Source organism: Archocentrus centrarchus, chromosome 14 (assembly GCF_007364275.1).
Source record: "Archocentrus centrarchus isolate MPI-CPG fArcCen1 chromosome 14, fArcCen1, whole genome shotgun sequence".
Classification (NCBI taxonomy): domain Eukaryota; kingdom Metazoa; phylum Chordata; class Actinopteri; order Cichliformes; family Cichlidae; genus Archocentrus; species Archocentrus centrarchus.
This window is the reverse complement of record NC_044359.1, coordinates 23,800,971-23,813,932: the sequence shown is the minus strand read 5'-3', so window position 1 is coordinate 23,813,932 and position 12,962 is coordinate 23,800,971. Positions and strand designations below refer to the sequence as shown.

General features: G+C 39.6%; 1 protein-coding gene across 1 annotated transcript in view; it reads left to right on the top strand.

Annotated features, from left to right (window-relative positions):
- mtnr1bb (melatonin receptor 1Bb) overlaps positions 1-2,942 on the top strand; it is a 42,667-nt gene extending 39,725 nt beyond the window's left edge. The window contains exon 4 of the mRNA XM_030746325.1: positions 2,520-2,942. Coding sequence (XP_030602185.1) covers positions 2,520-2,942 — 423 coding nt within the window. The remainder of the gene's footprint in view (positions 1-2,519) is intronic.
- The last annotated feature ends 10,020 nt before the right edge of the window (positions 2,943-12,962 follow it).

Here is a 12,962-nt window from a genome sequence, read left to right as displayed (position 1 = left end):
TAGATGTATCACTGTCAAAGTCTACAATCAAGATGCAGCTTCGTAAATGTACATACAGAGCATTTGCAACAAGATGCAAACCACTGGCTACACTCATGAACCAGAAAGCTAGAAAATATCTAAAAGAGTCTGTCCAGTTCTGAAAACACTAATGTTTTGGGCAGATGAAACCAAGGTTAACTTATAACAGGACAGAAGGAACAGCTCATGAAGCGCATACCACATCACCTGTCATGTTATGGCATGAGCATGTATGGCTGCCAGTGGATCCGGTCACTATGTGACTGTTTATAGAAATAGCAGAATGAATTGTGAAGTGTGCAGGGGCCCACTGTGCTCATATTCAGCCAAGTGCTGCAAAACTGATTAGACAGCACAGCACAAATGGATAACGTAAGAGTTTTCTCAAGGCAAAGAAGTGGGATATTCTTCAGTGGCCAAGTCAGTCACCTGCAGAGGTGGGAAGTAACGAAGTACAAATACTTCGTTACTGTACTTAAGTAGATTTTTCAGGTATCTGTACTTTACTTAAGTATTTATTTTTCTGACTACTTTTTACTTTTACTCGCTACATTTTTACACAAGTATCTGTACTTTCTACTTCTTACATTTTCAAACAGACTCGTTACTTTTTAACACGTCAGAGAGAAGTTTGCATTTCAGGTCAGTGCGCCGTCAAACATCAAACGATCTGAGACTAAACGGAGGAATAATAACACATAAGAGACAATCATACTGGCGTATCCTCCATCATCGGGGCTTATCTCGTACAAAGGGATTAAATACGCAAACCCATATAATTAATGTATCATTTATAGCGCTATAATCAGGGGTCACAGCGGGCCGGACCGAGTCCGTAAGTTGCGCTGCGGCACATAAACAGCTTAGCTAGCGCTACTGAAGAGGAGCGAGCATGAAGGGAGTAACGTGTGGCAGGTAAATGCAACGTTTCTAAATGCTCAACAAATATCAGCAAACACACAAAGTGTGTGCAGTTTGTTACACAGCTAGCTAAAAGAAGAGTTGCTGTATTTCAGGGAGAGCAAAGAGAGAGAAGTTCACTCAGAGATGGAGAAAGAGGAGAGGAGAGGAAGAAGAGAGGTTAGAATTAAAGGTAAGGACTGGAAAATAAACTGAAGTATGCTGACGTTGTGTAATTCAAAGATTCTATGAAAATACTGCAGTTTAGGTTAGCTTGTTGTACTGTATTTACAGTAAAGCTCTGTGTTGGTGCACAGAGACTGTGTTCATGGTCAGAGTTACAGGTTACATCAGTGCAGCAGAGATGAGTTTGAATCAAAGCTGCTGATGCTGAGATTCATTCACTGAATCCAACATTTCTACAGCCTGTATGCTGTCAGTGTAGGGGATGGAGATCAGCTCAGAGAGCTGTGAAATACTGGGTTTCATCTTTGTGAGTTCAGTTCATCCACACAGAGCAGTAAACCTCAGAGCAGCAGCAGCAGGTCAGCTGATCACAGCCTGCACACCAACATCATTTACTGGAGCTCACAATAGAAAGCTGTGATTCTTCTCCCCATGCAGAGCCACTACAGCTGATCTTAGGGTTCCTCCACCTTCTGAATCCCACTGTAACCCCTGAGTATCCTCATGTTGGTGTTTAGGTGGAGGCACAGTCACCCTCTACTATGGAGGACACAGAGAACAGAGCTGTGCTTAAATTCCCTTTCACAGTTTGTGTCCTACATAACAGTTTCAAGCTGAGAGCATTCATTAGGATTAAAATTTAGATTGGAATAACGTTTGTATTCTCATGTAATATTATTTTATATTATTACAATAATATGTAATGAGGTTTGGTTAGTTTTACACAAAAATAGCTTGTAGAAACATCCTCCAAAGAACTACTTTTACTCTCTTACTTTGAGTACATTTCAGAGCCTGTATTTTTTACTTTTACTTAAGTAGAGAAGTTGAACCAGTACTTCGACTTTTACTAAAGTATTTTTTAACATAAGTACTTGTACTTCTACTTAAGTACAGAATGTCAGTACTTTTGCCACCTCTGGTCACCTGATCTAGCAGAGAGGCCCACAAACAATCAACAACTGAAGGCGGCTGCAGTAAAGACCTGGCCAAACATCTCATGGGAGGAAATGCAGTATTTGGTGATGTTCTTGGGTTCTAGACTTCAGGCATTTATTGCAAAGGATTAATAATGATCCTTATTTTTTTTAACATTATGTTAGTTTGTCCATACTTTTAAGCCTGGGGAACCGTGTACAAAAATGACTGTAAACACAGTCAATGCAATACTTTTGTTAAATGCCTTTGAATTAAAGCTGGAAGTCTGGACATTAATCACCTTGACTGTCTGATTTGAACTCCACTGTGGTGGAGAGGCAAAGGCAAAACTGCAAAAATTGTATCACTGTACAAAAACCTATGGACCTCTCTGTACATGTGTGTGAAGTTGTGATTCAGGCAGATACAGTAATGCATCCTTCAAACATCATTTACAGCCCAGTTCATATCCACTATGCTCTGTTCATATCCAGGTGCGACGTAAAGTGAAGACAGAGGAAAGCCCTCGCCTAAGACCAAGTGACTTACGGAATTTCATCACCATGTTTGTGGTATTTGTGTTGTTTGCCATTTGCTGGGCCCCACTTAACCTGATTGGCTTGGCGGTGGCGATTGATCCATCCCGTGTGGCTCCTCGTATCCCTGAGTGGCTTTTTGTAGTCAGCTACTTCATGGCCTACTTCAACAGCTGTCTGAATGCCATAATCTATGGCTTACTGAACAGAAATTTCAGGAATGAGTACAAACGCATTGTCACCTCAGTCTGGGTGACTCGGCTCTTCGTGACGGAGACTTCACGAGCTGCCACGGACGGACGGAGCATGAGGAGCAAGCAATCGCCGCCTCCACCGCTCAATAACAACGAGTCAGTCAGAGATCGCACAAACAAAGAATGAAGTCTGAATTCTTGAGCCTGTTTAATGCTAATTCCTGTTTTATTTTACATCCAGGTAGTTGTGCAGCTAAAGAGTATTAAGTAATGGATGAAACTGAAAGACGTGGCTTTGTTTTCTATTAGTTTACTGAGACCTGAAGAATTTTATCATTTAAACACAGAATTTTTAACAGTTAATTGTTTTGACTTTCAAGTGATGGCTTTTATTAACTGTGATTTGCATCAATGGAGCAAACCCTTTAGAGATCATATCTGAGAACTAAGCCATGTATTACAGTTTCATCTTGTTATTACTCTAACAATCTGAATGATACATTACTAAAATGTGATATCCTTTAATGTCTGCTGCTGTAGACTCTTAGACATAATTCACAAAACTCGGTAGCCAATGGTGACCATACACTTCTCTTTAGTAACTTCAGAAGCCTCAAATGGTATAACTCGCCTCGCCTGAATGCTAGATTAGTACAGGAGGAAATGATGTCTCACTGTTTTATATGGTGAAAGTGCTAAGCCTAAATGCTGCAGTAGCATTAATACTGAATACTGCCTGGTTTGACCTTCTTGCACTGCAAACAACACGAAACAAAATCTTAGTAATAAACATGGTAAATTCAGGTGTTGGATGGCACAAATCAAGTTATGAGCAAAACTAGCATCAAACCATATAATATGTGCATATGTTTTAGTTTAGCGCACATGGTGTAGCTTGTGGAGGACACCTGCGTGCACACTGGTGCTGCTCTATCAATCAGTCAATCCATAAATAACCTGCACATCACATCTGCTACAGGCTGTATGGTATGGCTACAATACCGACTTCTTGCAGTACTGACGATAGTAGGTTTTAGCAACTTAGAGAACACCAGCAGTGGATATGAAATATATTCAAAATATCACATACACCATCCAGAAATGGTCATTCTGCATAATACTGAGCTTTATGGTGACCCTTTTGTACATTTGCTAAGGTAGAAGATCAGTGCACACAGCATTAAATCCATATAAATCAAACTGCGAAGCAATAAGATGTTCAGTTTCATCAAATATCCAAGTGCAGCAAATGGATGGTTCCCTGTGGACACTTTCCTATGCAATTCAAAAACACACTGTGTATTTTGAATCCAAGTATTCCAAGATAAGGTGCATCTGAAAATGGGATCAAGTTAACTGAGCTAGTCCCTAACTTTAGCACATCCATATTTCAAGATGATGTCTGGGTATATATCTGATTCGCTGCACTGCTGCTCTCTAGACCTCAAAATCGCAGAAGGACCAAGACACACAAAAAGTTCACACAAGTTCAGGAAGCTCTTTGGCAGCAAGCAGTTTAGACCGGGCACAGGTTCCTCTGCCTCCTACATCATGTGCTGTACGGTATGATGCAGTGGTGATTCATTTGCTTTATGCTGAAATACTTATGCAAAGCTTTAGCTTTTCATTTCATAGGTAATTTAGTATCTTTGCTAATAAATGCTGTTCATTATTATTTTTTTATTTGAAAAAAGCTGAATTCACCACGGATACATTTTGATGCTTTCATTGTGGAAAGTAAAATAAAGAGAAACAAGCAGGTTACGTAATGAAAGCGTTAGGAGCCGGTCACTTGCTTGCATTAAATTTGACAGGAGAGTGACATTCATTGCCTCTTATCAGTGAACAGTGTTTTATACATCATAGACGTCTGAGAAAGTACTGCTCATATCTGTATTCCCATCTCAGGGTGCCTACTGAACCTTTTTGTTGAGATACATTTTGTTGTCCAGAGCATTTGCAGTTCATTAGCTACCTTACGAGGGAGTCCGAAGACATTTCAAAGGGATATTTTGTAAATTAGTGTTAGTGTGGTTTTTACCTGTGGTATGATGTTATTGGAGATGTATTAAAATGTGTTATTTTTTTATGTATATTTGAAGCTCAACAACCCCACAGAATCAACTGTAGTATCGGATTATAATCTTAACATCTCTTCCCATTGACCCCATTATAGTGCGTCTAAAACAGCCTCTAGACTAATTGACGGAAACATTATTTTTCAGTGTGTAGTGACGTGCACGTTTTCAAATTGCATAAGTCTAATTTCTAAGAATGGTGAAATAAGATGCACATTAAAATATAATAGATTTAAATCCATTGTCGGTGCACATTCATGTGTTCCCAAACAGGCTAAAATGTGCACAGCCATAGACTGAACATGGTACTCTCACAGATGCAGACACTTTAAGCTGCAGAGATTCACAGAAAAGACAGAAGTGTAAACCTTACAAACACAGAGGGAATATCTAAAAGCAAACTGACATGCGGTGCAGAAAGAGGAAAGAAAAAACACTGGCTTATTATTTTGTGTTTGAAAGGAAAACATACAGAGTGACTGTGTGGCTTCCTGGGAACAGAGGAATTGGGAAGGTCATTTCACCATCAGGGGAGCAGAAGTGGTGCCCAGGTCACTGGAGGGAAGAGAAAGTTGCAAAAATAACTAGAAAGGTGAAGTTGATGTTGACAGAGAAAACTAATCTGGAGAGTGTTTTAGATGCACTTGGAGGGAGGTAAAGACTTCAGTTCAAACCAAAGAAATTGATGCAGGTGAAGGCGGTTAGCTGCACATACACTTTGTCGTGATGTTGCTGGGGGAAATCTTTAAAATACCTTCAGTCCCTTAAGTTTTTTTTTTTTTTTTAATTTTCAATTTAAAACTACTGCCTTATAGTTAATACAATCGTGTCAAACTTTTAAATATTACGGCAAGTGCCATAGTTTCTATTAATAATGAGCCCATTCAGCAAACCTGGTTTGTCTCCATACTGCTTCTTTTTATGTATTCAGGACAGCTGTCTATAGAACGTTTTCTCTGCGGCATTGCACATAAGTTCATATGCGGACCTCAGGCAGGAGACTAAATTGCTGAAACAGAAGAACAAGTATTATCTTTTTCTCCTTTGTGTTTTCCTTTTGTATACGCTACGGCAAAATTATGTAGCTTTGTTCATTTATGTTCCCCGTGTTCACAGTGTGGGCTTTTTTTTTTTTTCTCTCCATGCCACCAAATATTACACATTGTTTGATAAATTAAAGGTTCACTGTAATTAAAATGCTGTTTTCCATCACCTGCAGCACAGTCTCACAGCTTTAATTTTAAAAGCAACCAACATGCTCCAGTTTCTCATTGGGGGCTTTAACACATGTCAATAAGGTAAATAGTTAATCCTCTGAAATCATATGACACATTTTTGAGTCCTTACATTGTAAAAGCACTGACATGGTAACAAATCACTATCTTTAATGCACCGTTATTCTGTGAGCCCCTTGTATTAAATATAACCTGGTTTTTGTTAGCTGTGCTGGGCTATGTGCATGTCACATGAGATGCTGGAGCACAGGGGTAAATTGGTGTGCTCCGGCTGACGTTATCAGTGTGATTGTGCCATGTGTAATTGTAGATGAATCAAAACAACATTTTAAATTCTGAGTCAGACAATTTTGGAATTGAAAAAAGCTATTTTCAGTTTACTTCTGAATGATTTACAGACAATTTTACCTCAAAAAGTGAAGACGCAAAGGAAACAGTGAAGATTGTCATGCTGTTTTTCATTGGAAGATTAAAGCCAAGGTTTCTGTGTGCGGCTAATCATTTTGAGTGCAGCGCTAAATGAGATGACACACACTGTCTGCCTATCAATAAGGCACTGGAGTCCCCCTCACGCCTTCCCCAAATGCTGTACGTAATATTAATGCACATCTGACTTCCCCACTAAAAGAACAATATCCTGATCAATATCCTGATCCTTTTAAATGACCGTGTCCACAATGGGCTCTGTAGCATGAGTACAGCTGCCAGTTTGCATTTGAAAAAAGCTAATGTAAGATTGGCACTGTAAACACATTCAAGGTTCATTCATTTGACATCTTTCAACAGATGGGTTTCTAGATTACAGGCTACTACACGGATCACAAGATATTCCCAAATCACAACTTGATGAAGTCAAAATTTCATAAAATGAAATGAATTGGAGTGAAACTAATTCACATGGCAGATAGACTCATTAAAGCTGTCACTCATTAAGCCCTCATAGCCTTTTAATCAGTGCTGTGCAGAAATCTGGCCAGCAGATATTTGACCAAATCTGACCTACGAGCCTGCACGACACTTCTTGCCTCATTTAAAGTTTTTATCGATTGAAGGATGTTAAAACACGATTAATATGTTAACCCTGTCTTTTATTTTGATCTATACAGTGTTCGGTTTGCGTGTGTGCCTGTGTGCCATTAATAGATTATGTAACAGCATGACAGCACAAGCTGGAAAGGACGAAACACTGCTCAAATTACGAGCAAGGCACCTTCTCAAAGATGAAAAATAAAAGCATAGGCCTTGGGATCATAATTGAATGCACTTACAGTATGCTGTCAAAGGACCTTAAAAAAATCAAACCACAGAGAGATAAAAAAAGAAAAAACTTGTGTATGCACTTTTTGTACTGTTTACATAAAAGAAACCCTATATATATATATATATATATATATATATATATATATCATTTACAACTGTGACTTCAACAACAACAATTGAATATTTGCAAAGCACAAGTGCTTTTCACCTGATTAACTTTTTCACTCAGTGGCCACTTAATTGTCTGCAGCTCATTAGACACTTTCTGTTTGCCTGCTGCCTGTAATGATAAATTCAATCATCTAAATCTTCTAAATCTTACACAAGACGTTGTGCTCATGCTGACCGGGTGCTGCAAAGGATGGAGGATTCATAAACAGTTTGTAACTATTTAAATGTGGCACTGACTGTGTATCTTAATGTCATAAATGGCTTTTGTGAAAAAAAAAGAATAAGTATTTGTAATGCTTTATTACTTTTTTTTTTCTTTTTTTTTTGGTGTGAAGAGACACCAGATTAAGCAGGACAGTGACTATGTTACATTTCAGGCATGTAGCCACTTGACTACTTGTGTCATGATAAATGTCTTCTGTTCCAGAGGCTGTGTGAATGTGCATGCTTGTCTGATGTTATTAATGACTGACAATAATTGGCATGGATTCACTAACAGGGGCAGGCCAGGATGGCCGATGGACTGAGTCTGAGTAACCAAAGGGAAATCTGTGGAATGTAACGGAATTTAAAATTTCATCACTAAAAAAAAAATAATAAAAAAAAAAATGTTGTGATACTGAGTCTCCTTAAAATGAACTGTGTGTAAAAAAAAAAAAACAACAAAAAAAAAAAAACATGAAATATATGTACAGTTCTCCTAACAGACTGTGTTATGGAAAATAAATCTGATATATCATGCTTTGTTGGATCTACTTTTTGAAAAAAATCCTATTTAAGAAGACTCACTTTTGTTGCTTCTCTTCCAGCCACTTTGTTCCATGCTTAATACTTCAGTGTGTGGCTAAAAAAGTTTCTTAAAAGCCTGAATTTACTAAAAATGGACTCATCTCTGCGCAGATTGTGATTGGGAACTTTTTTCTCTCTTAAGGTTTGAAATTAGGTTGAATTGGGGCTAGAAAGCTTTTGCCAGCTAGCGGTGCATACTTTCAACTCCCTGACGCCATTAGGCTGTGCTGCTTTGCACTTCCACTGAATGTCTGTCTGGAGAAGGTGAGGATTCAAATTTGGGTAAGCACTTTGCGGATATCAGGGTATGCAATGTTGCATCACATTCAGCATGTTTGCTGAACTTGCTGCAGAGAGATAAATCACTCTTGAATCTTATATTTTGTGCATTCATAAAACTTAAATTTAAACTCTTGAGCTCTCACTTAAACCACTGTAACTGAATAAACATCGCACAGTTTTTTTGTTTTGTTTTGCTTTGTTTTATAAAGCTGCACAGGGTGGATATGACTGGAAAGAACTATCTGACAGAGTTAGGAACTAAAAGTAAAAGCAGATTAGATTTGAGCAGACGGTGGGACAAGTAGCTGGAGGTGATCCAGCACCGGAGGCTAAGATTATGATTAAGAAAGGAGGGCGTGGTTTAACGAAACTTCTGCTTGCTCATGATGAATAATTGCAGACGATGTTATCCAGATGGTGATCTTGACTCGCACTCATTACCAAACTGAGCGCACACATCACCACTTTAATAGGATATTAGAGGGGGGAAAAAAACAATCAGCTGCTTCAAGAGAGGCCACACAGCATGTAACATCTTCTTATAAAACACTTTCTCTGCATGAAATATTTAGCAAATTCAACATAATGATTTCTGGGAAAATGATGCGATAAGATTTAAAAACCTAACTAGCTGAAATCCAAGTGTATGTACTACTCCCCCGACAGAAAGTCTGCCCTTTACAACAGCGGCCTCTGAAACCACTGATTAGGTAGTCAGGTGATATCAAAGTGATTAATGTGGCAAGTATAATTATTGAGTTCCCCTTTAATTATTATCATAGTCAACTCTCCTCAGCTAAAAAAAAAAAAATGGTGCCCTCTCCAGTATTTGTTGTTAAGTGGCTACAGTAAATATCAAAAGTTCAAGAGATCAGCAAGGAGTTAAAAGTCATATTTCAAGCTGATGTCTCTGTCTGCAGCAGACCAAAGCTGAACCGACTGAATGCATTTGCCTTTAGTCATTCTGATTAACATTTAAAGTGTAAAGGGGGACTTTGATTGCATCTAATGCATGGATTAACAAAGATAATCCATGCGTTAGATTAACTTTGTTAATCCCTGTATTAATTTCACTCAGAAACAACACTGTGCAATTTGATTTCAGTTTGAAGCAGAGATTAGAGGGCACTATTTTATGAAATTACACATCATCATCATCACAGAACAGGTATGACTATGAACTAAATACTGTACAGCTAGAGCTTTATGTAGAATGCATAACTGACTTTTAACTGACGAGGGTTTCTTAGGAAATCTTTTGTACTGTAGTGTAAGAAGAGAGCAAAATGCCCCAATTCTGAGATTTAGAAAACACGTGCTCTAAACCTGTGTGCCCTTTTAACACAAGGACCCTTTCACATTTAGGACAGAACCAGCATGCCAGATACTCTTCTGCTGAGAAGAACTCAGCAGGTTTTTAAAAAGAAACATCAAAGGACTCATGGTTTTTCATGATCTGTAATAATAAATTTATATACACTGATCAAACTGACTTTAATGTCCTGAAAACAGTATTATGCTGTGATTTTTGATTTTCTGTGATTAAGTATGAATGTGTTAGCACCTTAAGGAAAAGCTCGACCTTAAAAAAAAAAAATCCCTGCTGCACATCATTTTAGAAGAGTCCTTTTTATCGTTTTTTAAGGTGAAAGCATGATATTTATTTTACTTCCAGCGTGTTTAAGCTTTTTAGTGAGGTTATATGAGGATTACACAAAATCAAATATTCAGAGCTAAGCCTTCAGGTTTCATATTACACCACTGCATTGGGACCATATTCACATAGCTTCCATATCACTCATAGCTCAGGGGTTAGAAGGTTAGATGCTCTTATTATTGTGTTACTTTTTCCAGTTTCAAGTTGTATAAACATAGGGAATGATCAGCAACTGAAAAGACAACTAAAAAAAAAACCAAGACCACCAAGTCTCAGTTTCACAAGCGGGTGCAGCTGAATTAGCAATGGTGTGGCATCTGAGCACTTAGAAGAATCAGCGAGAAGCTGGACGGAGGCATTCTGAAAAACCTGCGGATGTTCCAAGGAAGCTTTGTTAACACAAGTGAAGAAGGAATTTGTCATGATCCTGGAGTTTTGACCCACTGCTTTCTATTTCTGTTTGTATGTTTTCTGTCTGATTCTTAGTGTGTTGTAGTTTTTTGCAGTTTTGAGTTTTGTACTTTTTTTTTTTTTTTTTATTGTTGTTCCTGGTTGGTTTCTTTATATCTACCATATATCCTCAGGCTTTTTTAGTTGTAGTTGTCTGGGTTCTGTTCATGGTTATAGTTTGTTTGTATTCTTTTCCTTGTTTCAGTTTACTGTTACGTCCCCTGTGTTTTCCTTGTGTGTTGTTAAGTCACTATCACAGTGTTAGATATGCCTTTGTTTAGTTACTTCATGTTTTATTTTGCTAGTATTTTGTGTGTGTTGTATTTAGTTTTACACACACACCCCATCTTAGTTTGACTCTGGTCACCTGTGTTCTCTCTCCCTCATTACCTCATGTGTGTATTTAAGCACTCTGTTTGGCTTAGGTCTTTGTTGTGTTATACTATCTGTTCCTTGTCTGTCTCCTGCATGGCTTCCTGTGAGTTTTTTCCCTGCTGGATTTATGGACTTTGTTTGCTGCTTTTGTTGGAACCCACCTTCACTGAACTAAAGGACAGATTTTGTTAATATCTGCTGTCACTCAAATCTGTATTTTGGGTCCACTTTCCGCATTCCACACAAACTATGACAGAATGATACGACCACAGTGCAACCCAGCAGACTTCACGCTGGAGGATCAGCTGAGATGAGCATTGCCTGGAGTTTTTTTTTTTTTCAGCTAGTCCCAGAGAAACATTTTTCCTCTCCACACAGAACTTGTGTTGGAGAGGATTAAGACTGTAGCCACAGAGAAGGTGTGGCTCTGTGATGTTCTTCCTTTCGGGCTAAAGAACTGAGTCCTATCCCTTCTCCCTGCTCCTAAAAATGTTTCAGACTCTGCTCCTCAGCTCTTTCCCCCGTCTGCTGAGACTGCTGCAGCTCACCTGCCTTGGCCTACTTCCTGCAAGAGGAGGCATGAATCTCAGTGATGTGGCTCATCATCATCATCACTGCAACAGCCAAGCACCTAAGGTGAGGGCTGTTAGGTGCACAGCTGCTTCTGCATCCATGTCTGTCAACACTGGGCTCCAGCCACAGACTGTTTACGAGCCACTTCATGCCCTAGCCAGAGACTTATTCTGAATCTGAGCCGGCAACCTCAGAGACTGAGCACCCTGCACCTGTCCCAGCCCCAAGAGTGAGGATGGCTAGGGCCCACCCTGTCCCTGTTCCGAGGTTGAGGGCAGTCAGATCCCAGCATCAAACTCAACCTCCAGAGTCGGCTGTGTGCCCTGTGTTCTCTGCCAGAGACAGTGGCTCCCGCACCACCTAAGTCCAATCCAGCGTCAGTGGGTCCCGTGCCACCTATGTCTGAGCCTGTTGGACCTCAGTCATTGGGCCGCATGCCACCTGAGTCCAAGAGTCCCCACGCCCACTGCTGGACATCTGTCAAGCCTCTGGAAAACCTCTTCATCTGCCAACATCATTGTTGCCCACAGCCATGCCAACAAAGGGTCTCCATTGTCGTTGCTGGTCCCCAGCTAAGACACCAAAGTGTCTTCATTGCAGACACCAACCTCTATAGAGTCTCCTTTTGTTGCTCAAGCCAAGCCTCCTGATATGTCCCATCACCTCCAGCAACACCGGCCTCCAGTCAAGCCACCTGTTGCTGCCGTCAGCTTCAGTTTATGCAACCAGAGGGTCTCTGTCACTGTCATCTGCCTCTAGCTAAGCTTCCTGGGGTGTCCTGACATCTCTTCCAATGCTGGCAAACCTCTGGCTCCCAGGCCGACCTTCTGAGTTCTGTTTTTTGGTCTTGTTTTATTCTCCTCTGTCCTGGCCCCCTCCACCTATCCAGGTCATACTGTCAGGGTAGGGGGTGGTTACTGTCATGATCCTGGGGTTTTGGCCAGGCGCTTTGGGTTTTGGACTTTCTATTTCTGTTTATGTTTTCTGCCTGACTTTTAGTTTGTTTGTATTAGACTCTTAGTTTAGTTTGGAGTTTTTGCAGTTTTTATTTATTTTTTATTTTTTTTACCTTTTTTCAAAAGTTACCTCAAGGTTCCTGATGTGCTTGAGCAAAAGTGGACCTAAGGTTTCCACTAACTTAGGCACAAATCTGTTCAGTGCAAAAAAAAAGCAAAAAAAAAGAAAAAAGGACTTCTGTTTTCTCTGAAGAAGGAGCAGATACGAGACAAACAATAATGGCCCCAAAACAGAATGTCGAGGTACACCGTATGCAAGAAAAATGGAAGACCAGAAGCAGCCACTGAGAAAGCTCATACAGACAAATATGAAGAGAAACA